The 27,813-nt window shown below is 43.6% G+C and overlaps 1 protein-coding gene across 1 annotated transcript in view; it reads right to left on the bottom strand.

The window, feature by feature from the left end:
• Window positions 1-27,813, bottom strand: part of CSMD2 (CUB and Sushi multiple domains 2) — a 621,011-nt gene that overhangs the window by 49,580 nt on the left and 543,618 nt on the right. Inside the window, exons 45-53 of the mRNA XM_011955655.1 lie at window positions 24,752-24,832; window positions 24,152-24,265; window positions 21,298-21,486; window positions 18,444-18,590; window positions 14,713-14,901; window positions 9,633-9,818; window positions 8,661-8,855; window positions 6,486-6,659; window positions 4,707-4,880 (exon numbers count right to left, since the gene is read on the bottom strand). Of these exons, the coding sequence (XP_011811045.1) occupies window positions 4,707-4,880; window positions 6,486-6,659; window positions 8,661-8,855; window positions 9,633-9,818; window positions 14,713-14,901; window positions 18,444-18,590; window positions 21,298-21,486; window positions 24,152-24,265; window positions 24,752-24,832 (1,449 nt within the window). The remainder of the gene's footprint in view (window positions 1-4,706; window positions 4,881-6,485; window positions 6,660-8,660; window positions 8,856-9,632; window positions 9,819-14,712; window positions 14,902-18,443; window positions 18,591-21,297; window positions 21,487-24,151; window positions 24,266-24,751; window positions 24,833-27,813) is intronic.

Genomic DNA, 27,813 nt, shown 5'->3' with positions numbered 1-27,813 from the left:
GCTGCCTGGTATGTAGTCTGAGTTCGCCATTTAGTGGGTGACAGAGCAAGACTCCATCTCATAAAAAAAAAAAAAAAAAAAATGAATAGACTAAGTTCACTAAGGAGGGCAGGAGGGAAGCAGATCCAGAGACTGGTGGAAGGATTAGCTGTGGGCTGGGAGAGAGATTCTTCTACTGAGGTGGGAGAGAAGGGGCAAGGATAGATGTACACACACAGTAGATGTGTGAGTGGGGAAGCTGAAAGTAGGAGAATCTATTGTCTGATGGCTTCTATCATCTCTGCAGAATAGAAAGTGATATTATATGATTAGCTAATAATTGTTGGGGCTTGCAGTCACTGTCTCACTTAATCCTCACAACCCTATGAGGTAGGCACCACCATTATACCCACAGAAAACAGAATTTCAGAGGACTCAAGAGATTTGTTCAAGGGTCACAGTTTCTAAATGGCTCATCTGAGTTTTGAACCTAGCTTCTCTGGTTCCAGGCCATCTTAACTATTTAACTTAGTTATTTGCTGAGAATGTAGGTAGGGGGGATGGAATATAAGTCTTCAGAAAGGAGGCAGAATTGTGAAACAGCTGTGTGGAGAAAGGACAAGGGAGCTGACTGAGGAAATGAAGAGAACAGCTGGAAAGTTTTGAGAGTCTGGTTGACATTGGAAACCTTGACTTTATAGGTACTGGCAGCTAACACAGTGCCTAGCGCAGAATAAACACTTACAAATATTTGTTCTTTTATTCTTGCTTTCCTCCTCCAGATAATTCCCAAACCTCTGTGCTCCAAGAGAGAATGGGGCTTAGTGCAAGAGATCCTGGATTCTGTGACGTGATGGTGGCAGCATTACTACCACCACTATCATCATCATCATCATCATCATCATCATGATTATCATCATCACACAACAGCAGCAGCAGCAGCAACTGCTGCTTAACATCTGGATCAGGCACCGGTCTAACCATCTTATGTGTATTAATTTATTTAATGCTCCCAGTAGTCTTTGAGGTGCCTGCTTTTTACAGGTGACAAGACTGAGACCTAGTGAGGTACACCGACCTACCTAGCATTACATAGCCACAGGAGAGCGGGTGGTAGAGCTGAGATGTAAACCTAGGCAATCTGGGTCCACACCTGAGTGCCTAACTACTTCACTCACTGCCTTTGAATATGGTCCAATCTAACATTCAATGTCTTTAGGCCAGGCAGACATTCTCCATCCAGACCCCGACAGTCTATTATTTATGACCTAAATCTCTCTGTATACATTGTACACCAATTTGCTGAGGGCATCTGCATGTTCTTCTTCTGGGTGAAACTAAATATGTTTTATTTAGACACATCTGAAAGAGTGACTGAATATAGATGGATCTTTATTTTTTATTTTATTTATTTATTTATTTTTGAGACGGAGTCTTGCTCTGTTGGCCAGGCTGGAGTGCAGTGGCGCTATCTCGGCTCACTGCAAGCTCTGCCTCCTGGGTTCAAGCCATTCTGCTGCCTCAGCCTCCCAAGTAGCTGGGACTACAGGTGCCTACCACCACGCCCAGCTAATTTTTTTGTATTTTTTTTTTTTTAATAGAGACGGGGTTTCACTGTGTTAGCCAGGATGGTCTCGATCTCCTGACCTTGTGATCTGCCCACCTTGGTCTCCCAAAGTACTGGGATTACAGGCGTGAGCCACTGCGCCCGGCCTATTTTTTATTATTTTTGAGATGGGGTCTCATTATGTTGCCCAGGCTTGTTTCAAATTCCCGGGCTCAATTGATCCTCCACCCTCAGCCTCCTGAATAGCTGGGACCACAAGCACAAGCTACCACATTTGGCTTGGGTCTTGCTTTCTGTAAACCTTAAGAAGTTATTAAGACTAATTTCATGCACTGTTTTTTGAGAAGTTCTCATTATTTTATGGCCCTATCCCATATATAAAAAGCCAAAAGAAGAAGAATTAAAATTAAAAGCCTGCCTTACAAAAATTAAGAAGGAAAACTTGTGGTTTACATTAAGGCTCACTTTAGGGAAATTCAAAAAGTGAAGAATTTTCCAAATTACTTCCAGGGAGCTGAGCATAACAATGGTTGCCTAAATCAAAAAAATGCAGATTAACCAGAAGAACAAATAATAGAAAACCCAGGCCTGCAGCCTAACTAGAAGCCAGAGAGTGCTACAAACTTTAAATTATGTGTAAGTAGAGAAATACACACTAAGCCCAGGCAGAGTTACTTCTCATGGTTCTGTCGCAAGCTTTTGTGGAGAGCAAGACTGGATGAGAAAGAGAAGAGAGGAGCAGGTGAAGGGCTGATCTGAAATCACCTCCAGAAGGAGAAAGTCCATCTCATGTATAAATATATAGAAAACAAATCTTTGTATGTCAATGTATAACCACAGAAAAGGGACATCAAAGTGTGTGCGATTCTCTCCCATTGCTTCTGGAAGAAAAGAAAGTGACACCCTCTGAGTGATAAAGGGAATAAGAAGCAATGATGGGAAAACCTGGGGTTCTGCAAGACCAAAGAAAAACACTCAAACAAAAATGAAGGACACACAACCTCTTCCTTACCACACATAAAGCCTTATATTAAAACAAACAAACAAACAAAGGCAAATATCCAAGAGAATCAAAATGAGATAAAGAAGTAAAAATGATTAGAGAGAAAGACTTGGTAACACTGACAGAAGAGGGCACTACTAAACCACACTAAAGCCATAGAATGCATAGAAAACATCAACCTAAATGTATAGGAAGCTACTTTAAGAAACAAATAGGAAAGAATTCAAGCATTTCATCTGATGAAAACCTCCTCACCAAAAACAAAACATGTGAAGCATAAGAAAACTGTAGCAGCATTCTAAACTGAACTAAATATTCTCAAATAAGCATCTGGAGATATTTTTAAAAACACTATGAAAATCAGAAAATCAAAAACTAACAAGCACAAATGGACAAAAGGTGGAAGAAAATAAAAGATAACTGATGGTATGCTTTAAACAGATAGAAGAAAAAGACAAAACCATCTGAGAAATGAAGACTAAATTATAAGAGGTCCAAGAAAGAATATTCTCAAATGATAATTTAATAAGAGTTACTGAAGAAAGTCAGGCAAAAACCAAGGGAATTAAAATGAGATAAAGAGGTGAAAATAATGAGAGAGAGGCTGAGAGAGAAGATAGGCAAAGAAGATTCAACATACACATAATCAGAGCTGATGAAGAAGAAAGAAAAACAGTGGGAAACAAAGCAATATCAGCATTTAAAACCATAATCCAAGAAAAGTCTTTGGAAATAAAGAAAGACCTGAATCTATATATTCAAAGACCCACAGAATACCTGGGGAAATTGTCTTGGAATAATTAACTCTGAAGCATGTCCTAGGAAAAATATTAGACTTTAGGATATAGGGAAAAATAATCAGGAATCTCAAAAAATCACAAAATAACCTACAATAAAAGTAGAATTAAACTAATATTATAATTCCAAAAGTCAAATACATAGAAACAGAGAGTAGAATGGTGGTTACCAGGGGTGGAGAAGTGGGGAAAATGGGAGATGGCAAAATTAAGACCAAACATGTCAGTCATATTAATATATGTGAATGACTTTAAGTAACCAACTAAAAGAAAAAGATGGTTAAGTTAGCTCATAAGGCAATTTATGCTGCATACAAGAATCACACCTAAGAGAATCAGAAGGCTAAAATAAATGGTCAAAAGTGTATCAGGCAAAAGAATTAAAGCAGGGATTGTAAGCCTAATATCAAGCAAAGTACAATTCAAGCTAAAAAATATTAAAAGTGACAAAAAAGTAATCTTTAAAGGCTAAAAACCACAATGTGCAATGGAGGTACTAGTTATGAGTATCTATGCACCAAATAACACAGCAACCATCTTTATAGGACAGAAACTACAGGAAGTGCAAGGAAAAATAGAAACACACTAATAATATAAAACGTTAAGCACATCTCTCAGAATAAAACAGATTGAGTAGGTGAAAAGTAAGAATGTAGAGGACATAGACAACATAATCAATCAGATATATCTCATGAATATATAAATAAAACATGACATCTTAATATCCTTTCTTCTCAAGTGCACATGGGACATTCATAACAATTGACCAACTATTAGGTTAGTAAGCTTTCACAAAGAAAGCTTCAGTAAATTCTGTGAAGTAGAAATATTATATACAATGCAATAAAATTAGAAATGAATAACATAATGAAAACAAAAAGGGCCTTCCACCTAGAAACAAATCCTTCTATTAAAAATTTTCTATGTAAAAGGGGAAATCAATACCAAAATTATAGAATTTCTAATAAATAATAAACATTTATTATTAGACTCTATAGGATACAATTAAAGCAGTGATGAGAGAAAATTTCATCATCTTAAGCACTTATAGCAATAAAACTCAATAGAAATGAAAGAATGAAACTAAATGAATTAAATTCCCACTCAAAAGCTAGAAAGTGAACAAAAACGTAAAACCAAAAGAAATCACAAGGAAGGAAATAATAAAGGTGAAAACAGTGATTAATCACGCAGAGAATGGAAAACATTAGATCAACAATGATTTCAGTTTTGAAACAAAAAATTAGCAATAATATATATATATATTAAAAAACCCTCTAGCTAATCTAATTAAGAGAGAGGGAGAAAGTCCATGTTGAATCTGAGCCCCGTGGCTAGGGAGAGTGGATGACATACTTACGCACACAGAAAGGGGTCTTGCCCGACCAGTGATGATCCTGCTGGCAGATGCGCACAGACATGCCGATCAGGCGGAAGCCAGCATTGCACTGGTACACCACACTGCCCCGGTAGCTGTAGTTCTCCCCATTGATGTGTCCGTTGACGATGGGCTCAGGAGTCCCACAGTGTCCAGCTTTGGTGAGGGATGGGGAAGAGAGTACATCAAAGAGAAGCTTATAGAAAATGAAGTGGAGCTTGGTCTGGGTGGCGAGAGACAGGGAGGGTGGGGAAAGGACCAACTATCCCATAACTCATCACTTTTCCCACCTCTCCCTGAGAGTAGCAATCTAGGGGTGACTTCAGGAACCCTCAACATGACAAAAATAGTGTTGAGGACTTGGCACCCCAAATCCCAAGGTTGTATCCCAAATGGCCACTCACTTCTGAGCTTCAGTTTCCGTGTCTACACAGGTGTGTGCAAAATGATCACTGTTACCTCCCTGCCCCCAGGATTACTCCCCTCTTTTTCTTACTAACCAGATACAAAAAAGCCTTCTGTAAAAAACAAACAACCCCCCTTCAAAAACCCAAACTCAAGAGCATCTTTTTTTTTTTTTTTTTTTCTTTTTGAGACAGGGTCTTACTCTGTCTCCTAGGCTAGAGTGCAGTGGCTCGATCTTGGCTCACTGCAACCTCCACCTCCTAGGTTCAAGGGATTCTCCTGCCTTAGCCTCCCGAGTAGCTGGGACTACAGGCATGCACCACCACACCTAGCAGTTTTTGTATTTTTAGTAGAAACGGGGTTTCACCATGATGGCCAGGATGGTCTCAAACTCCTGGCCTCAAGTGATCCACCCGCCTCGGCCTTCCAAAGTGCTGGGATTAAAGATATGAGCCACCACACCCAGCCCGGGCATCTTGTTTTTCACTGAGCATCTACTGCATGGAGGGCACCACTGTCTACATTAAGGCAATCAAAACTCGGCTGTGTTGAAACAACTAGGTACAAACAGATGGTTTGGCTAAATTCATCTTTCTTTCCTTCTCCTTGAGTAGCACCTAGATGAGTTCTTTTTATTATATGGGATTTGGGTACAGTATATTTCTGGCATTTCCGCCAGCTTCCTTTGGCTCTCTATGGAAATAACCTGTGACTGACTGTGTCCTTAATGGGCCTGGGACAGTGGCAAGACCGCACTGTTCACCCCAGGACAGACCATCCAATCTATCCTATTAGGTTTCTGTGGCTGGGGCCCTCTTTTAGACTCTAGGGGTCCAAGAAAGGTGTGAGAGGAGACAGAACCATAGAACCATGGAGTGGATTAGCCATGGAGGAAATGGTAACTTTGTCCTTTGGAAACCAGGTTGTTTTATGTTTCTGTCATTTGCTTAGTATATATGTATAGATCTATATGTTGTATGTAAAATTTGCTAATAGATAATATAAAAGGTATTTTAGGTGTGTTACAGGAATATGTCTGCAAGTTTTCAAAAAATGGAGACTGAGGCTTCACTCATTCAAAGGCCAATGGGAAGGGATTGTCTTTCTAACCAGAATGAGAACCCCTCAAAGGCTTGTCTCTTTAGATCTGAAGTTCTTCTTATTCTTTTGGGTGGCCCAGGATAAGCTATTCCAGGGTTTTAGTCATGCCTAATGCTCAATAGTTGGTGTTTGCATTAAGCATTTTATGTCAGTAGGTGAAATAATACTGTTCAAAGACTGGATCCCAGCTTTGGAAAGATCTAATCTATCTCGTGGAGAAAAACTGGGCAGAATAGGCCTGAAGAGGTCACTTACCAAGGCAGCGGACTTCAGAGCCACTCCAGAGCCCATTGGCCATGCACTCACGCACCCTGGAGCCCACCAGCGTGTATCCAGAATTGCAGGAGAAGATGGCTGTTGCCCCGTAGACAGACAGTGTTCCGATGCGGTGGCCATTGGGGGGAACCGGGAGCTCTCCACAGGAGATAACTAAAAGGATCACAAGATGCTCAGTAAGCCAGCCCCAAGAGGAGGGACATGGCTGCTTCTGCTTAGCAAGAACTGTGACAAAAATAAGACCTGTTCAACCTTAATCTGCTGGAATTTCTGACCAGAATATGGGTTGTGATGCTGACTTGTGTAATGTGGCACCTCAACTGGAGGTGTCTCCAGAAGCCCCTGAAGGTTGTTTAAAATACCTGGCTCCACTGCAGGTGCCTGACTCACCAGCTTTGGACACAGGGCCCTGGCCTGTGTATTTTTTTAATCCTCCTCAGGTGGCTGAGATTAGGTTAGGAAGAGATGGTGATTCTGTGGTATGCTCCTTAGTGCCTTGGGCAGACACTGCTAACCAATTTCCTTGCCCTTCTTTTCTGAGCCCAGCAGCAGCCTCACACTCTTTGTCAACAGAGCACTGCTGAGAGCCTCTGGCTGAGGTATGAGGTGAGGCCTAATCGCCAAGGCTGCACTGAAATGTGAGTGGCTGCATTGTAGTGAGGCTGTCAAACATTTGGGACTACTCTGCCACACATGTGGTTACATCCCACTGTGCGGTCTGCACCACAGTGTGTAAAGACAACAGTGTCTTGAATCACAGACATTGGCTTTTTGTTTTTTTTTTTTTGAGACAGAGTCTTGTACTGTAGTCCAGGCTGGAGTGCAGTGGCACAGTCTCGGCTCCCTGCAACCTCTGCCTCCTAGGTTCAAACAATTCTTTTGCCTCAGCCTCCCAAGTAGCTGGGATTACAGGTGGGCACCACCATGCTGGCTAACTTTTTTTTTTTTTTTTTTTTTTTTTAGTAGAGATAGGGTTTCACCATGTCAGTCAGGCTGGTCTCAAACTCCTGACCTCAAGTGATCCACCCACTTCAGCCTCTCAAATGATGAGATCTATGCCCAACCTGGATCACAGGCATTGGAAGATACCATTCCTCCTCCCTCCCAGTCTCAAACTCCCACTTCTCACTGACCACTTCCTTCTACCTCTTTATAATCACTTGCTTCCTCTATGACATCCGCATTGGTCACATAAATATTATGAGCATGTCCCTGTTGCAGTGCATGCTGCAGTGAGCCACTGAGAGCCCCTTTTAGGACTGAGGGACTTATTTCCCCAGCTGCTGGCAAACAACCCTTGGCTGGCAGCCCTTTTCAGATTGCCGTGGTTGAAGAGTCCACCCACCTAGGAAGGTCATGTCCCTTTCCTAGGCCAGCCTGCAGCCAGTGGCTGGTCAGTGTGGCAGTATAACAGTTCCCTTGCTCCAACTTGTGACAATTCTGAGGGGTCATCCCAGCTGCAGAGCTCCCTGCGGGGTGAGCTGAGGCTTTCACGGGTACTGCATAAGAGCTCAATTCTCCTTCTGCCCAGTCTTGCTTCCTTCCCTCCTTTCCTTTCCCTTCTGTAGGTGGTGTTCTCAAGAGCACCCCCTAATAAGCCTGTCTCAGAGTGTCTTCCCATAGATTCTGACCTTTGAAACTGCATTAAAGAACCGAAGAAAAACAACTGACAATGGAGAAGGCAGGCAGGCAGGCTTAGGTGACCAGCCTCCTGTGCCACCCTCATTCCTCCTATATACACTCCCATTTCAGGTCTTATCACACCACATTATCATTGCTTCTTTATGTGTCTGCCTCTCTGGTAGACTATAAAGTCCGTGTGGGCAGAAACCAAAACCTTTTATCTTCATACCTCTACAGTGTCTGGCATATAGTAAGAGCCTAATGAATATTAAAGAAATGAATTAGTGGATGCTCATCTGGAGAAAGGCAGCTTTTGATAAGATGAGAAGATGCTAAGAAATACTTCCAAAAAGGAGTAAAGGAGTAGGCATTTTCCCAGCTCCTGATTCTACTAGATGAGAATCTAAAAAGCAGTACACTGCAATCCCTGGTGATACCCCCTTTTCCCCAACCCCAGTTCACCCCATGCATGAGACAGCTTAGGTAGGAGGGACTCTGCCAAACTTGCCCACCCTCCCTTCTTGGGCTTACTTTGGCAGGTGGGCGTAGAGTCCCCGAGACTCCATTTGCCATTGGCCTGACAGCGGATGACCCTTTGGCCAGTATAGTAGTAGCCAGGGTCACAGATGAGCATCAGCTGGGCCTGGAACTGATACTGTGTCTCAAAGATAAGCCTCCATCGGCCATGCTCCACACTGATGCTACTGACATCAGGACAGGTCACAGCTGGGGGAAATGAGGAACAGAGAGGAGGATTAATTACTTGATTAATTGTGGAAGACCTTGCAAGACCCCAGATCTAGGGACTTGGAGACCTTAATGCAATACTGAAGAATCCAGGAATCTTCAGTTCTCAGGCAGGTTTGGTAAATGAACAGAGTGGGTTGGGTGGGGGATGTGGCTAACTGGGAAGTACAGTTGTGCCAAAAAATTAAAAATTAAAAAAGGGAAATAGTACTCAGTTGAGTTACATTTGGTTAGATTTCCATTTTTCAAGAGAAGACAGAAATCTGGATTTTAATGAAAGTTTCTTGATTTTAAAAGATCGTGGAGTAATTCAAAATTTGTTATAAAGCACTGTGTAGGCCAAAAAACGAAACAAAACAAAAACCTCTGTCTTTGGACTAGACATAGCTGAAGAAGTTACCATTTTGTGATCTGACCTAAAAGTTGTTGTTTTAGAGCTTTGGAATCAAGGGACATTCATGCAAACTTTCTGACAGGTTTTCCATCTAAAAGGGAGTGGACCAGGCCATTCCTGAGTTCCATGGTGGTTTGTGGAAACATCTTAGGGCACAATGGTCATCAATGCTGAGAGCAGTTTCAGCACCTGCCTCCTTTTCTGAAATCCCCCAATTTCCATTTCCATGTTTCTTTTTTTTTTCTCTTTTTCTTTTTTCTTTTTTTCCTCATTACTGTGCTTTTAGCTCGCTTCTTGTAGGAATCTTTCCAGCTGCCCACCTAGCCCTTCCTTACACCCGCCTCCATTGCCCAAGGACTCACGGACACACTGTGGGGGGACGTTGTGGTTGCTCCATAGGCCTGTGTCCAGACACTCTGCAGTGGCCTCAGTGCCTGCCTGGAGGTGGTAGCCTTCACTGCAGCTGTACACGGCTTTGGTTCCCACTGTGTACTCCTTGCCAAACACCATTCCATTCTTGGGGGCCTCAGGAAGCCCACAGGAAAGAGCTAGCAAAAGGAAAACAATGTCATGAGCATGTCTGGTTTAAGATGGTATTCTGAGAAACTATTTTTATCCTTCCTCCCCTCTCAAGGTCCCAATAAAACTGTAGTAAAAACTAATAAAAAGGTAAAGTCTCATAATAAAAAAGAAAATGGGAGGGTCATCATCAGAGGAGTGGTTTTTTTTTTTTTGTTGTTGTTGTTTTGTTTGTTTGTTTGGAAGAAGGAATAAAGATAGAAGTGCAAAGAAGTTGTAGCTCAAAATATATGGGAGGGAGCCTCAGGGTGAAACCAGTTCTCTGCCATCTGTTTCCACAAACACGGTGTAGAGACTTTCAAGTATTTACTCTCCAAACAAAAGAGAGAATTTTCTTTTCCACTGAAGGGGAACTCTCTTAGAATGAATTAGGGCTGCTATGGTGGGAGTTGGCATCCCCGAGGAAAGCTCTTTTTTTTTTTTTGAGACGGAGTCTTGCTCTGTCGCCCAGGCTGGAGTGCAGTGGCCGGATCTCAGCTCACTGCAACCTCCGCCTCCCGCTCCCGCCTCAGCCTCCTGAGTAGCTGGGACCACAGGCGCCCGCCACCTCGCCCGGCTAGTTTTTTTGTATTTTTAGTAGAGACGGGGTTTCGCTGTGTTAGCCAGGATGGTCTCGATCTCCTGACCTCGTGATCTGCCCGTCTCGGCCTCCCAAAGTGCTGGGATTACAGGCTTGAGCCACCGTGCCCGGCCGGAAAGCTCTTTTAATTCTAGGATTTATGGTCTCTTGGCCTGAAGGCTGCCCCATTGCCTACTCAGGTCTGCCACATACTCAACTTCTCATTGATAGAAGAGACTTAGTGGACCAAGATATCTGTATATAAAAACAACAAAGGTAATCCACATCTCATATCTGAAAAAATCAACCTGGCCCTTACTTTTAAAATACAATCAAGGATCATATATATGAAGAAAATCAGTAGTGTGAACAAGACAAACCAAGATAAGGTTTAAAATAAACGTCCCCTTAGGAAACAGAGTTAATTCAGGAAACAGAAGATATATAATCTGTAAACTTCTGATCAGTAGTATCCTGATAAAGTCAAGGTGACATGTGGTACTCATAAAATAAAATCAGTGTGCTCTGAAGGAAAGAACAAAATAAAACAAAACAAAAAAACAAGGAAAAGTTCTTTGAAATGAAAAATATGATTGCCCAAATAAGCATTAAAGGATTGGAGATTAAAAGTAAATTTCTCAGAATATATTAAAAAAAGAGACCAAAAATGAAATAAAAGGACTGAAAACACAGAAGATCAATCCTCAATATAGGAGGTCCAGCACCCAACTGTTCAGAGCTCCAAAAAGAGAGATCACAAAAAGTGGAAGGGACGGAATTATCATAGATGAAAATTTCTCAGAGCTGAAGAGAGACACAAGTCTTCAGATGGAAAGGGAGCCAAAGGAATGTAAAAATAATCACTCGTAGATTCACCATCATGGAATTTTGTGTATCTAAGAAGTCCAGAGACACACAGGCATTCCTCCAAGTTCCTAGAAAGAGGGGAAAAAAAGACATAACTGTGAAGGAATGAGAATCAAACTGGCATAAGACTTCCCATCAACAACACTGAGTGTTCAAAGATAATGGAACAAAGCTTTAAACTTCTGAAGAAAATGATTTGTAAACTAGAATTTTACCTAGTCAACTGACCAAGCATGTGTGAGGGCAAAAAGATAGACACTTTCAGACATGTAAAGTCTCAGAAAGTGTGCCCCTCATGGACCCTTTCTGAAGAATTTACTTAAGGATATACCCCATGACAAAGAGGGTGAAAATCAAGAAAGGACAAGATATGGGATATAAAAAATGACAGAACTAACTCAGGAATACAAAGAAAAGGAATCTCAAAGGGGCAACTCGGGAGAAATGTCTGTAGCAACATGGCCAGGGTTATTATTTTATAAGAAGTAGGGTCAACATTATGTTTATAGGAGGAATAGGAATTACTTTGGCCACAGTAGACTGTTTGGTCTTTGAAAGAAAGTAATACTTACAAATCATCCTTGCCCTTTGATAGCTCAGGGGGTATCACAGATGGAAAGATTAATCTGCCAAAGTACCCACTACCGCCTCCATCCACTATCCCCTCTGACAACTAGTCTAGAGCTCAGAACTTTTTTGCTCAGAGCCAGAATAAGCTTGGGCAGAGTCCCATTGAGATTGCCTACCAAGATGCTTGATGCTATAAGAATTTCCAGAACCAATAAGAGGCATCAGGCTGGGGCTCCATTATGAATGGGAGAGGGTAGACTGCTCAGAGGGAGAGAAGTTGGAATACCAAGATGGAAGAAGGGTCTAGGCGTGGGACTCTCCACAAGAGGAGGATCAGGAACACAGAAGGAATGAGAAATGAGAGAGTGTTTAAACATAAGACTCTTAATGACTAAACAGAAAGGCTGTGAGCTCCTTCAGTGGAACTAGGTTAGCTAAGCTGTCATATCAGATCAACTACCTGCCCAGCTTCCTTGAATCCTTTGGGAAGAAATACTTGGATCTCCACTGGTGTCTTGTATGGAGAGTCAACCCAGGGAGGGCAGTGAAGGAAGTGGGCAGCAGCCACTTCTCATGGGCCCTGGCTTGGCCTTGCTCTTGTAGATAACTAAGGGGACAGAAGATAATACTCTAGCCTGAGATACTAAAAGCCTGTGTCTCATGATCTCCATGCCAGAATGCAGTCCCCCAAACCTGGTGGTAAGGGGGACACTTCCTGTGAGTAGGAGGGGAGGGGATACAATCACAAAGTATTTGAGGCTTGTGGTGGAATGAGATCTCTGAGGGAGAGAGACACGGAGTGAGAGAATGGGCTGGGGAAGGAGAGAGAAGGCATTAGGAGGCATAGAGTCTCTAAAGGAGGAGTGGAAAAAATCATGGGTTGGAAGCAGCAGTAGAGAAGTGGAAGAATGCCAGGCCCTTCCTGGCGCAGAATTCTGTGGGAAGTAGGAGGTGGGTGGAGGCAGATTAACACTCCACTTGAAAGGGCCACAGTATACGTGCTCTCAGAGGACAGCCATGGTCTCCATGGAGGGAGGAAGTGAAGACAGCCAGCTGGGTAGGGACAGAGCATGTATGCTTGCTGGCCATGGAACTAGGATTCCAGAGAACGCAGTGGGAGGCTCAGAGGAAGGGCATCAGTGGGACACATGGGGTGGAGTCGGGAGAAGACATGCACGATAGTATGGGGATGGGTCAACTGAAGCCTGGGGGGAGGCCTAATTTTGGGTGGTGATGTAAAGTAACAGAAATGAGAGGCTTGGTAGGTTCCAACTGGTGCTCTGGAAAAAAGACTTGTCCGTGTTAATGCAGTCAGAGATGCAGAGACCAAAGCCAAATGCCATTTGCCATTTGTGGACAGCCAGTTCACTGTGACCTTTGCTTAGGAGTAGATTATTAATAGCACATTGTTTTTGTTCTTTGAGGAAACACAGGCACAGGCGAGAAGGTTGTGAGGATTAGAGATGAGAGATGTCATTAAAAAGTACGTCACCACTACTGGGAACCAAAGGAAAAATCAAGTAGCAATGCGATTTCCTGTTTTCATCTACGTAGTTGGCAATGTTTTCTTTTTTTAAATGCAGTGCATAACATTGAGACCATGGGAGAAAAGACAGCTCTTACATGCTGCTATACATGAGGATAAACTTTCTGTGGGGGTCAGTCAGTATCGACAGCTGTCAATTGCATACACAATGATGCAACAATCTCATTTCTGGGAATTTGCTTTAAGGAAATATGTAATATTCATAAAGATGGAATTCTAAGTTTATAGTCACAAAGAATATAGAAATCCAAATGACCAACAACAGAACGATACTTAAATGAATGACCGTTTTCTCATAATGCTGTGCAACTATTGAAAATAATGGTGAGGAGGTATAATGTTAACAATAGAGGCCAGGCGCGGTGGCTCATGCCTGTAATCACAGCACTCTGGGAGGCCGAGGCGGGTGGATCACCTGAGGTCAGGAGTTTGAGACCAGCATGATGAATATGGTGAAACCCCGTCTCTACTAAAAATACAAAAATTAGCCAGGTATGGTGGCCGGTGCTTGTAATCCCAGCTACTTGGGAGGCTGAGACAGGAGAATTGCTTGAACATGGGAGGCAGAGGTTGCAGTGAGCTGAGACCATGCCACTGGACTCCAGCCTGGGCGACAGAGCGAGATTCCATCTCAAAAAGTAGTATATAGTTAAATATACTTCCTCACCATGATTTTCAATGGTTGCACAGCATTATGGGAAACAAAATCTGTAAGAGCTTTGTACATGGATGATCCTATTTTTATAATCAATACATAAAAGACAAAAGGAAATGTGCTGAAATGTTAACAGTGGTGATCTCAGGTTTATCATTCATTTTCACTTTTTTCTTTTGCATTACCTACCGTTTTTTTCTTCTTCTTCAGATTTTTAGTTTAAATGTATATTACTTTAAGGGAAAATACTCATAAATCATAAAAGGTAATGCATGCAAACTGACTGACACATTTCAAGTGTTTGATCAACCCACTTGCTCTATGAGCCCGAGCCCAAGCATCCCCTCTGCTGGGAGCCCTCCCCAGCTGGCCAGGAGGAAGCAGATCCCTTCTCACCTCTGGGCTCCCACAATACTGATTATGCTCCTGACACAACACTTCCTTCCTCTGCCACTTTGCATTGATGTGCTCACATACCCATCTCCCCCACAGATCTCAAAACACTGAGATTGCTGTGCACTACAGATCTTCAGTAAATGCTTGTGGAAAGAATGAAATAATTATCAAAGAGGAAACCCACATTTGGAAGTGACTAGTCCTGGGACAAACCCAAGATGTGAGTTGGATCTGAGCTACCTTGTGACCTGCTTTCCACCTGCTTCTCACCTTGACAGAGAGGGATGGCTTCGCTCCACAGGTGGTAGCCCTGGGGGTGCCGGGTACAGATGGCCATGCTGTGTCCCACCAGGCGGTAGCCGGCGTTGCAGCCAAAGTGGATGGAGCCCCCGGGCTGGGTGCTGGTCTGGCCCAGGATGAAGCCATGGAGTGGAGCCCTGGGCAGGCTGCAGTAAGGGGCTGAACAACAAGATGAGGTTCAGGGAACTGGTACCAGCAGGAAGACAGACATGGTCTTTCATGCAGGCCCCTTTCCCTTTCTTCTCCCCCATCCCCTTGTCTTTGCCATTGCCACATCCTCTGCTACTGAGGAAGGTCTGAATGGTGGATATTGAGAAACACCCAGTCAGGTTGGTAAAGCCGAAACAAAATTAAAAAAACGAACAAAACAAAAAAACAGCTTCATGAAGCACTGGGTCCCTTTTGCGGTCCAAAGATAGATCTGGTTGTATGGCTACGTTCAGGCTCTCAAATCCCTTCAGCTTCCAAACAGACTTAGAAAGTAGAGCCCAATGGGATTGGTTCCAGAAAGCTGTGACTGCAGGGGTGTGGACTTTGACCTTAGTCAGGCCTGGGCTCCAGTCCCATTTCTGGTCTGACCAGTTTTGTAACAGGGGATAAATCACTTCGGCTCCAATTTCCTCACCTGTAAATTGGGACTGGTAATACCTACCTCACGGACTTTTGGTCAGTTTAAACTGTATATATAGACTGTGTACATAAAGCCCCCAGCACAGCGTGGGGCACTCACTGTTCAATGCTCAATAAATGGTCATTGTCCTTCTTCCTATTGTGTGGGGGAATACGCTGAGACGGACCTGTGGCAACCCGGGACACACATTTCCCCTCCACATATGACTTCAACTTGTTTCATTCATTTATTCAACAAATAGATATCAAGTATCTATTATCTTCCAGGTGTTGTTCTAAGTGCTTGCAATACAACAATGAAGAAAACAGACCAAAATCCCAGCCTGGGCCTGGCGCAGTGGCTCACGCCAGTAATCCCTGGCCTTGGGAGGCCAAGGCCGGTGGATCACTTGAGGCCAGGAGTTCAAGACCAACCTGGCCAAAATGGTGAAACCTCATCTCTAATAACAATACAAAATTGGCCAGGAGTGGTGGTGCATGCCTGTAGTCACAGCAACTCGGGAGGCTGAGGCAGGAGAATCGCTTGAACCCAGGAGGTGGAGGCCGCAGGGAGACGAGCTCATGCCACTGCATTCCAGCCTGGGTGACAGAGTGAGATTCTGTCTCAAAAAACAAACAAATGGCCGGGCGCGGTGGCTCAAGCCTGTAATCCCAGCACTTTGGGAGGCCGAGACAGGCGGATCACGAGGTCAGGAGATCGAGACCATCCTGGCTATCACGGTGAAACCCCGTCTCTACTAAAAATACAAAAAAAAAACTAGCCGGGCGAGGTGGCGGGTGCCTGTAGTCCCAGCTACTCGGGAGGCTGAGGCAGGAGAATGGCGTAAAACCCAGGAGGCGGAGCTTGCAGTGAGCTGAGATCGGGCCACTGCACTCCAGTCCGGGCGACAGAGCGAAACTCCGCCTCAAAAACAAACAAACAAACAAACATAAAAAAGCAAAACAAAAAATCCCAGCCTGAAAGGACTCACATTATAAAGCCTGCCAGGGATCCTCAGGGGGAGTTCTGTGAGGCCACAAAAGGGGGATGACCAAAGGAGCAGGCAGATAATTCTCTTTGTTTGCCCTAGGAGTCCCTGGTGGGGTCTTCCAGGCAGAGATGGATAAGGCAGGATTTGGGTGTAGGGCCCTTACAGCCTCTTTTTTGGTGATCACATCCCTCTACCGGTGAAATTGGTGTTTTAAATAGCTGCCTTCCAAGCTGGATTTGTTTCCCTATTCCTGCTTTGCCCCCTGTGTCCTATGTGTGCCATATCCACATGGTTACCTCCCTCAGGAACAAGAATCTCAGTTGTAAAATATACTTAGTCACAGTGACAGACGCAGGTGCAAATTACACTCGTCTACTCTATCTGAATTATTAAGTACTAATTGTTGCACCATGTAATTAATTCACTTTCTACGTGGCATATGTATTGTAATTACAACTGACTCATTATCCCCGAACATGTTAGTCTTTAGAACATCAAGGAAAGGGTAACTCCTTAATAGCGTTCAGTTCCTAATTAGCAACCAGTAGAGTGAAATGCTACCAAACTGCTGTATTTCCTGTTGGAGTGAGCAGCTGCCAGGAACTCAGCCTGAGTCACCCCTAAGAGGCACCTTAAAGTGTCTTTTTCATCATGCGGACAGTGAGGCCTGAAGTGCCTTGCTTAATAATCCCACAGCTAGTGGGTGAGAGAGCTGGTCACTGACATTGGGGCACTCAGTCATTGCAGCCTCCCAGACCCCTCCTCTGTTACACCAGGGAAAGGAGAGGTTGGATGGACTTTGCAGAGGATGTAGGCTCTGAGACAGTCAAGACTCACCTCCTCCCAGGAGCCCTCAGCTTCCTCTGGTTGGCTATTCCCTGAAAGCTACACCCAGGGATTCTTTAAGACTGTTCACCGGCTGAGTATGGGCTGGTCTTGCAAGTAGGAGACCCATGAGAAGAGATGGACTGTGGCAAGTGGGACTTCAGGTACTGAATTTGACATTCTTTCCAACCAAGATTTTTTTTTTTTTTTGAGATAGAGTTTCACTGTTGTTGCCCAGGCTGGAGTACAGTAGCACGATCTTGGCTCACTGCAACCTCTACCTCCCAGGTTCAAGCGATTCTCCTGCCTCAGCCTCCCAAGTAGCTGAAATTACAGTTGCACACCACCACGCCTGGCTAATTTTTTTATTTTTAGTGGAGACAGAGTTTCACCATGTTGGTCAGGCTGGTCTCAAACTCCTGACCTCAGGTGATCCGCCCGTCTTGGCATCCCAAAATGCTGAGATTACAGGTGTGAGCCACCGCACCTGGCCCCCAACCAATATTCGTTAGAAATTTGTCCATCATTTTCCTGGAATGTAGGCCAAAGGTAGCCAGGGGAAAGAGTGCTGAAAGGGAGCTGGTGCATGATGGAACCCCCCATGGTCTTAAGTAATTCATTTCTGCCTCCAAGCTTGTGGAGCCCAGTCAGCAGTTCACTGAACCCACCTCCCTTCAAAGTGAGCATCAAGCAGCTTGTGAAATTTTCTTCCAACCACAGACAGTAATTCCCATGATGTGAGATCAGATAAATTCAATTTTCTCCATCTCATTATATTCCCAGGAATATTTTTTTTGGTCCTTATAGATTGTTGCCTGGGTCAGTCTTTGGCCTTTTGATCTGACTCTGTTTATAAGATATGGCTTCCTGAGCAGAAGAAAGGCACCTGGCCTTGAAATATAGCCCATCCTTTGCTGCCTGCTTAACATCTGCCCGTCAGAGATCCATGCCTTAGGGCTTTTTAGTTTTAAGAAACTTTTATTAGCATTTCCTAACTTTCTTAAAGGGACAGGATCACTGTTAGGTACTATCAGATCATATAAAATAGTTAAACTTATCCTGAAGACACAGTCTGGCTGTGTGAGAAGAAAAGAGGGAAGAGGTTCAAAGAGGGGAATGGAATAGAAAAATAGGAGGTAGGGGAATGGCAAAGACCACTTAGCTTCAGGTGAGGCAGATTTAGAGGAGGGGAATGGCTGCCCAGTCTCCACAGGGGAGCTTGCAGCTTTGATGAGGAGAGGGCCTGTGGCTTATTTGTGTGTTTTTTTCACTCACCTGAATAGCGAATCTTAAAGCCCTTCCGATTGTAGGCATGATCAGATGACCAGCGCAGGTACACAGAGTTGCTTGAGCTGGTGACAATCAGGGGAGCTGAGTAATTCCCACTGAGGGCTTTCAGCAGAGGACTCTGTCCTGACGCACCTGGGGTGAGAAGGACGCAGGATTACAGACCATCGGAGTCATCACAGGGAGCCTCCAGGGAAGACCTCAGGGCTCAGAGGGTGGGGTGACTTGTTCAGAGTCAGCAAAATCATTTGTACTTGCACTCCTCTCTCTGCATCCACAGGCATTGCTCAAGGTGCTCTTTTCTCCCGAGCCCAGCTCTAAAGCAGTACTCTAGGAAGTCCCTGCCTACCTATAGCAGCTGGTAGGTAAGATGAAATTGATTTGCATTTTGAGATTTGACCAAGGTCAACTAGCTGGTTAGTGGAAGAGCTGGTTTTCAAACTGGGAACTTCTTCCACTTGGCCACCCTACTTCTCTTGTGTGTATTTAAGCTCACGCCTGTAATCCCAGCACTTTGGGAAGCTGAGGCAGGTGGATCACTTGAGCCCAGGAATTTGAGACCAGCTTGGGCAATATAGCAAGACCCCATCTCTACTTTAAAAAAATACAAAAATTATCTGGCCATGATGATGCGTACCTGTAGTCCCAGCTACAGGGGAGGCTAAGGCACGAGAATCGTTTGAACCCAGGAGGCAGTGAGCCAAGATCGCACCACTGCACCTCAGCCTGGGTGACAGAGCAAGACTCAGTCTCAAAAAAACAAAAAACAAAACAAAACAAAAAAGCTCAGTGCCTGCCATATAGAAAAAAATATTTATGGAATACATACATAGTAATAAAGCTAGAGGAGAATGTCATATCTCGGGGTCATAAGTAACAGAGCTCCCTAATACTGCTTTTGAAAGCTCTTTGAGAAAGACCTCCCTCTTCTTTTGTTCTACCTTAACTGCTTGAGATTGCATCCCGAGGGGGCTGGTTAAAGGGGCACAGAATATAAAGCTGGATAATCCATGACACAGGATTTATCACTCTGGAAAAGGCCCTGAGTGATGGCTCTACTATGCCACTAAGACAGCTCTTAGAAGCTTGGAAAAAGTAATGGATCATATTAAACAAAGTAGAGTCACCAGAACTGCCATGCAAACTGTGAAGGGAAAAGCTCGGAGAAGTGGCATGCTGGGCTAGGTCTGCTGTGTAAAAGCTGACCATAGTTCTCAGGAAGACCTGGAGGACACTCCATTTACGAAAGCAATCAGGAGGTGAGGAGCTCCAGCCTTCCTGGAGGGGGTGAGCACCAGCATTGCTGAAAACCTGAGTAACTAATGGCTATCCTCTGTGGGTCAAAACTGATGGGAAGAGACACTGGGCTCCCTAGCAGTAATGGGGATGAGAAGATCCTAGAATACAGAGGCCAGGTGGAATTACTTAACAGTCAGCAGCAAAGTTGGCGTAATTACTAAAATGGGAAGCCAGGCTGGAATGGCAGCTGGGAGAGCCTGGCCTACGGGATCTACAAAGATGGCTCATAGAACATGATGTTCCTAAGGGCAAAGTAAATAGGAAGCCAAGAAGAGCAGCCAAAACAAGTATGACTAGATGAACAAAATAGATCATGAGTAGATCTATGAGCAGGGTGAGAAGAGCTGCCCCCAGCGGAAAGGTGCAATCCCCTGCCCAGTTTGCAGACTTGAGCCAGGTTTCATTTCCCAAGAGGCTGGGTCCCTATGAAAAAAGACCCTGCACAACGACAGTAATTGTACATAGCAGTTGTTCCTACAGTTCTTCCCCCCAAAGACCTACTACTGTGTACTCAGAAAACAGAATATGATAGACAAGGGAATGTTCAGATATATCAAAGACTTCTGGATACAGGATGTTAATTGATGCTGATACCTGCGGGTCCAAAGCATTATCACAGCTACTCTGTCAGAGGAGGGATATATGAAGGTTGTTTTGAGAATAAATGGAGTCCTGGACCAGGTCCGTCTCACAGTACACACTTAATAAAGTAGGAGCCTCAACTGTAGCAGCTGTGTAGGCGCATATCTTTGTTAGAACAGATTAACACAGCCTTGGTTACATAGAATGTAGCTGTTGATCTGGCCATGTAGTCTTTTTTATACCCTTCAGAAAGGAGGATCAGAAGCAGTTTGCATTCACATGAGGTAGACAACAGTATACATTCATGGTTTCCCCCAGAGCTATGTTACTTCTCCTGCTCTCTGTCATAATAGAGTATAAAGGGATGTGGACCATCTGGACATCTTGCAGAATATAACATATTGGTTCACTTTATTGAGGACATCATATTAATCAGATCTGAGGAGTGAGAAGGGACAATTAGTGCTTTGGCAAGATGCCTTTGCAAGATGCATGTGCTCCAGAGGGTAAGAGATAAATCCTACAAAGTTTTGCTGTGAAATTTTTAGGGTCCAGTGGTCTGAAGCATGCTGACACATGCCCTCCAAATTAAAGAGCAAATTATTGCACGTTTTCCCTCTTAAAGCCAAAGCAGCAGCAGTTTGGTAGATCTCTGGGTTTTGGAGGAAGCACACTTTTCACTTGGGAATACTGGTATGACCCATTTATCTGTTGACATTAACAGGAACAGCTTTGAATGGGAGCTACAGTTAAGAAAAGGTTCGGTTACAGGTTCAAGTTGCAGTACTGGGCCATGCCACCCCTCAAGTCCCACGGCCTTGGGGTTGCTGTGGTTAGGGAAGGACATCCTGTGGAGCTTCTGGCAAGCCCTGATAGGAAAACTGCAGCACAGACTCCTCGGATTTTGGATCAAGTCCACGTCTTCTGCAGCAGAGAACTATGCAGCATTTGACCGACTTACCATCAAAAATCTCAAACTCATCATACTGCTTCTCGCTGAGGAAGTACTCCACTGTGAGGGAGATGTTATAGTCGGGCTCCACTCTCACCAGCCAAGAGCAGGTCTGGAACTGGGGATAGCTTCCAGGGTAACTCTGGCTCAGGATCACGCCTGTGGAGTCTGTCAGAAGCTCATTTGTTGGGCAGTGCACTTGGAGAAAGAAAGAGAAACACCAAGTATGTGGGGGTGGAGATGGAACTACGGCCAACACATTTGCTTTTCCCAATACAAAAGACAACCATTAGAAAATCAGTATTTGAGCACATTCAAGTCAGATCCCACATCCATCACTGTGCTGCTCCATGACGTGAGGTGGCCTTAGATCCTGTGTCAATATTGCAGTCTTTCTGGGACTTGGGCTTCGCCAGTTGGCTGGAATCACTTCCTGGTTAAGTTGTGGGTTCTACTACCTGGTTTTGAGTAGGGGAGGATGGAACATACATACAGACAGCAGTAAGGCTTCCCCAGATCCAAAGGAGATAATCTATAAAATGGGTTTTATTTGAACAGATGGTGCTGTATAGGGCAGAGGTAAGTACATGGGATTTTGAGTCAAATACACCTGGATTTATAGCCCATCTCTGCCGCTTACTACTGGTGTGGTCTTGAACAAGTTATCTCCTCTCTGTGTGATGGCTTCTCCATCTCCAACACAGAGATAACACAGACCTTACAGGGCTGTCGTGAGCATTATATAAAACATTATATGCTGGGTGCAGAGGCTCACGCCTGTAATCCCAGCACTTTGGGAGGCTGGGGCAGGTGGATCAAGAGGTCAAGAAATCGAGACCATCCTGGCCAACATGGTGAAACCCCATCTCTACTAAAAATACAAAAATTATCTGGGCATGGTGGTGCGTGCCTGTAGTCCCAGCTACTCGGGAGGCTGAGGCAGGAGAACTGCTTCCCGGGAGGCAGAGGTTGCAGTGAGCCGAGATTGTGCCACTACACTCCAGCCTGGCAACAGAGTGAGACTCCATCTCAAAAACAAAAAACAAACAAAAACAAACAAACAAAAAAATATATATAATATGAAATAATATATGTAAAGCATGCAACATAGTGCTGCAATAAATTGTAGAGGGAATGATGATAACTGCATCTTGGACAGAAAGGTCTCAGAACTTGGCTATGGCCTAATTAGTAGGATTAATATAGCTAAAGAAAAAAATGTCATTCTAAGGAAGACATTGAGCTTGGAACTTAGGAAAGGAAGAGCTGGAGGAGCAGGATTGGTTTTGTTGTCATCACCATGAATAGGAGGGAAGCTGCTGGTTCAGAGAGGCCCTTCTCCAGCACTGAGTCCTGGAGCACAGGCAAGCATCACAGCATGAAAGCAATTTCAGGACCATCCACCGCCATTTGCTTGGGTTGTGGACACCAAAGCAAAGTTCTGAGGACTCAATCAGCTTCTTCATTACATTGTTCTTTCAGTACAAAGGTGTGCATTGACAATAGTTGTAAGTATTCTGATCACTGCACACAGAGAAATCAGTATTTTGCAGTAGATGTGCCTTTAGACAGGCTTCCTGGACATGCTGGATTCTGGGACACTGGTAAAAGGGAGTTTCTGGAACTGCAAGGCCAAAAATTAATCCCTGGATTACAATCTCAGGTAATGCTATTTTGGGTAGAAGACTTTGCTGCCCACCCATCTCACCTCTGACTTCAGAGAAGTGAGGCTTGGTAATCAGCACTGGGGCTGGGCTCCTAGACAGAGTCTTGCTGTGGCCCAGAATTTCACAGGACTCATCCAGGCTTCTGCCTGAGTAGTTTTGAAAGGTACTCACTGACTTTTCCCAATAGAGCTTCCTTTTTAATTTTAAGGAGAGAAGGAAAACAAATGTCTCCTAGGAGGAAACTCTCTTAGCTGTGACATGCTCCTGATTTCACTAATCCGATGACCAGCACAGGGCAGTGAGATGTAGTGATACTTAAGTTCTCTTAGGCCTCGTGGTCCCCTCCTGCCTCTACCGGGTCTGCTAGTCCTCACTGTCAGTCCATATTGCAGGTTCTTCCTACTCTTGCTTTCCCAGAAGTGAGGGAAAGGCTGACTTGTTTCCCCATAGGCTACTGAATATTTGCAGGTAGCAGTAGTTCTAGAAACAGTAGTTGCACTAGCGATAATATTAACAGCAGACATGGAGCAATTACTGCATGCCAGGCATCATCTTAAACTGGTTTATCTTATTAACCCATTTAATACCCCCATGGCATAAGTACTATCATTATCCTCAGTTTATAGAAGGGAAGACTGAGGGCAGGACAATCAGGTACCTTGCCTTAGGTCAGATGCCTGATGAGTGGAGACTATTTTTTGATCTTAGTTGGGGTGACTAGCTGAAGAGAATTCATTTCTGTCAAGGCATAGTACACTGGAATACAGACTGCTGTGGTCTCTCAGTTGCCTGGTTTGGCACACAGCACCTTGAGTGTGTCCATGCATCAGTAAAGCAGGGATGGTGTGTGAGCCTACCCTTCCCTGAGGGCCCAGGGAGGGACTTCCTCCTTCCAGTACTCAGTATGCAATTCCAAGAAATTTCCAGGAAAGAAAAAAAAGCAGATGGAAATAGCTGTGGCCACTGTGGCCAATTCACAGGTTCAGACATCAGAAGAGGGCAGAGAACCTATCCAGAGTGATCACCCACTCATTCCACATGCACTCATTCATACATCAGACAACATTTACCAAGAGAACTTTCACATTACGGGGCAGTGACTGAGCTGAAAACTGGGAATAGAAAGAGGAGCAAAACAAGGGCTTTGTTTAGGAGGAACTTCTAGGCCCCATACAGATGCGGCTCCATGCAATTACCTTCACATATTGGGGGTGGGCCTTCAAACTGCAGGTAGGTTCCAAGTTTGCAGGTCAGAATTTCATTCCCCACTAAGGTAAAGCCAGGGAGGCATCTGTAGCGTACGATGTCACCTGTCAAAGAAAGACTAACATGTAGACTCTCTTAAGAAGTCTGGTCAGAGCTGATGGGCACCCATTAGTACCTTGAACCCACTTCCAGGTGAGATAATCAGAGGCGGATCATGTTCTGTTCACACTTAAATAACTAGCTCGGCTCCCATCAAATTGCCCAGACAACTGCACCCCTCTCACAGCTCAGCCTTGCCTGAGCCTCGGAATGTTTCATATTTCAGGACATTTAATACTGTCTTGCATGGATTTATTTCTCAAAAAGATGCTGACTTGAATCACAGAAGAAAACTGTTTTCCCAGCTCCCCTTTTGATTTTATTTTGGGTGCAAACTCAGTGGACAGAACCTGCTGGCACAGGTCCTAGTGTTTCTCTCTCCATAGACAGGAGCAGGGGGTAATAGCCACTGACCCAACAGCTCCCACCGCCACCTTCCCTTCCTTCCCCAGTCCTGGGCTCGCAGTTCTTGCTGGCTTGGGAGGTGGTACCTATGTTAAATTCTTCATTCTCTGTGACGACTTCGGCATTGGGGAGGATGGTGGGAGGAGGGCATTTGGTGAGTGGATAAGCTGAAAAGATAAAAGCAGGCAAGTCAGGGTAAGATCGTCGCTCTCCAGGTATGCTGTCATTCATTTGTTCAATTCTTCACTTTCTCATCCCTCATTTATTCACATAGATATTCGTAAGTACTTATCTGTAAACAGGGCAAGTTTAGCCAAGTCCTTTTTGCTTATCTTCTGTCATCCTTGTTGAAATCAATAATAACAAAGGAGGGGCGATCTAAGAAGTCAGTGACACCATCACCAGCACTGAAGGGTGGGAAAGGAGCGTTTTCTGAGTGCCTCGTGGATATTAGGTGTTTTATAGGCTGCCACTCAAACCCTCACAACACATGACTGCGCTGTGAGGTGCTCTTACTCTACTCGTGAGCAAGTGAGATTCAGAAAGGTGAAGTAAGTTCCTCAAGGTCACATAGTAATTAGGTGGCCCAGGCAGGATTTGAATCCAGGTCTGGCTGCTCCCAAACCCTGTATTCTTCCCACCACTGAGCATCTACATGCTGTAGCTGTACGTGGCTTCTGCGATTACCCACCGAAGTCAGCTAACAAGCTGACCCTTCTGATCTTTGACCAGATACTTCTGGCTTCACGAATTTTCTAGACTGGAATTCATCCCTATGGTCAGAGACTGAATGATGCTAGACGCAGGATGCTATTTACTGAGGCAAAGTTCAGTATGGGCTCACAACCTGGCTTTTATTACTGGCACAGAGTCAAGTTCTACACAAGTGTTAGCTGCTCTTGCTGCTGCTGCTATTGTTATTATCGTTACTATTTCCAATCACCCCAATCTGTGCTATATTAAAAAAGTGTTCTTTAATAATACAAATATAATCATTATCATTGAAGAAAATTTGAGGTATTCTATGGAACAGTAGGAAGAAATCAAACTCATCCATTGTCCTCTCAGAATAATGACTGTTAACCAATTACAGTATGTTCTTGGAGTGTTTATTCTCTGCATATATAAATATTTTTGTTTTACACAACTTGCATTATATGTAATATATTTTGTGTTGATCTTTGCACACTTACTATTACATTGCAAGAATTTCCCATATAATTAAATTTCTTCAAAAATATGACTGAAATAACTTCATAGGATTTAATCATACAGATTTACTAGAATGTATTTCACAGATGCCCTGTTAACCATTGAGGTTTCCAAAAGTTTAGCAGTTTAAAATAAAGCTGCAATGAAATCTTTGTTTGTAAATGCATCTTTTATGGTTTTTTTCTTTTTCTTTTTTAACTAGAAAAGATTCAAGTACATGACCCTTTTGAAAGTATAGATGTCTCCTGCTGAATGTCAGTAATCCTTTCCTGGAAATCAAATGTTCTGTGTAAAGATATTAACTAGGAGCCTATATCCCATCATTTTAAGTGAGAAAAAATTATACTGTGTTGTACTTAAACCCAAAATCCAAAAAGTAATTAAGACAAAATAAAATACCTAAATATATGCAACAAACCATTATGTTAGTAGTTAAATACTTAAAACATCACAATCACCCAACAACATGGCGTGACAAAACAGTGCCTCTGTGCATTGCATACTGTACCATCAACATCCAGTGCACCGTGAAGTCTTGCAGCTTGAGACATTATAAAACTCTAGGCAGAAAGAAGGTCTAGCTATGAAAGGCTTGGTGGGAATGCATTCAGGACTGGCGCTAGGTGGTAGAGTATAGTTCACAATGAACAGCATGGAGTGACACCTCAGAGCCAGTAGCCTCTGAGACACACATCCCCGCCATGGAATTGGAGCCCCTTTCCAAAAGTCCGCATGAGATTCTGACATTTTACCAACTGCGGCTGGAATGCAACTTGAGACTTTCCCTGCATATAGATTTATTTAAAATGGTGTATTATGTTTTGGGGGATCTAAATGTAAATGTTTTCTGTAGACGCATTCGCTGAAATGTATTGTATTGAGAGATATGTAAGCTCTCTGAAATGTGGGTGCTAAAACTAAGAGGCACTCTTGAGGTAACCAAATGGGTTTACCTTTGATTTAACATAAACCAGGAAGGGCCACATCCGCGCTCGCTGCATGCTTCCATTTTGCCCTCCAGGAAAACAGTTCCCATTGATACTGTGAACAGAGTGACAGTTCCTCTAGCACTGGGCGCCATCATTCTTCTTTTACCCAGTTCGTGTAATGATTGTCTATGGAGGGCTCACCCTGGGTCAGGCACTGTGTCAGGTGTTGAGGATACAAGAACAACCAAAACAAATACATCCCTTGCCCTCACAGAACTTAGGGCCAGCTGGGAGAGATAGTCGTCTGTTTTAATCTTTGTTAACTTGCTAAACAAAAAAGCAGCATTTATTTTATTTTAATTGGCATTTGATAACTAATTAGGCTACACATTTTTCACATGTTAATGGCCTATTTGCATCTCTCTTTTTAACTGTCTATTAAAAGAGTTGCAATAAACCAATACGTTAGAAGTTTAAATACTTAAAACATCACTTCATGATCACCCAACAATATGGCGTGACAAAACAGTGCTCTGTGCACTGCATACGGTGTCATCAACATCCAGTGCACTGTGAAACCTTGCAGCTTGAGACATTATAAAACTCTAGGCAGAAAGAAGGTCTAGCTATGAAAGACCTTCTTTGTCCCTATTTTTCTTATAAATTTGAAGAACTCTGAATATTCAAGGTTGACCTTAGCCGGTTAATTATATTTTCCCAGTTTATCATTTGCTTGGTTTTATTTATGGCACTTTTGATTCATAGAAGTATTAAGTTTTTATGTAGCCAATTATACTTTTTCTTAATAAGTTAAAAAAAATTGGTGCCTTCCATTCCCAGCATCATACTTATCTTTGAAACTTCTAAGGCATACTAAACTTTTCCAGGAAAATAATGAATAAAAACAAATCCCCACTTAAATACAGCCTGGGTACTTTATATTTTGTGATTACTGTTTTGACTGGGGTCATTTTCCATTACATTTTAAAACTATTTTTTTTTTTTTT

Source organism: Colobus angolensis, unplaced genomic scaffold (assembly GCF_000951035.1).
Source record: "Colobus angolensis palliatus isolate OR3802 unplaced genomic scaffold, Cang.pa_1.0 Scaffold4, whole genome shotgun sequence".
NCBI lineage: Eukaryota > Metazoa > Chordata > Mammalia > Primates > Cercopithecidae > Colobus > Colobus angolensis.
Note: the sequence above shows the minus strand (reverse complement) of the source record. Positions and strands in the feature narration are given on the sequence as shown.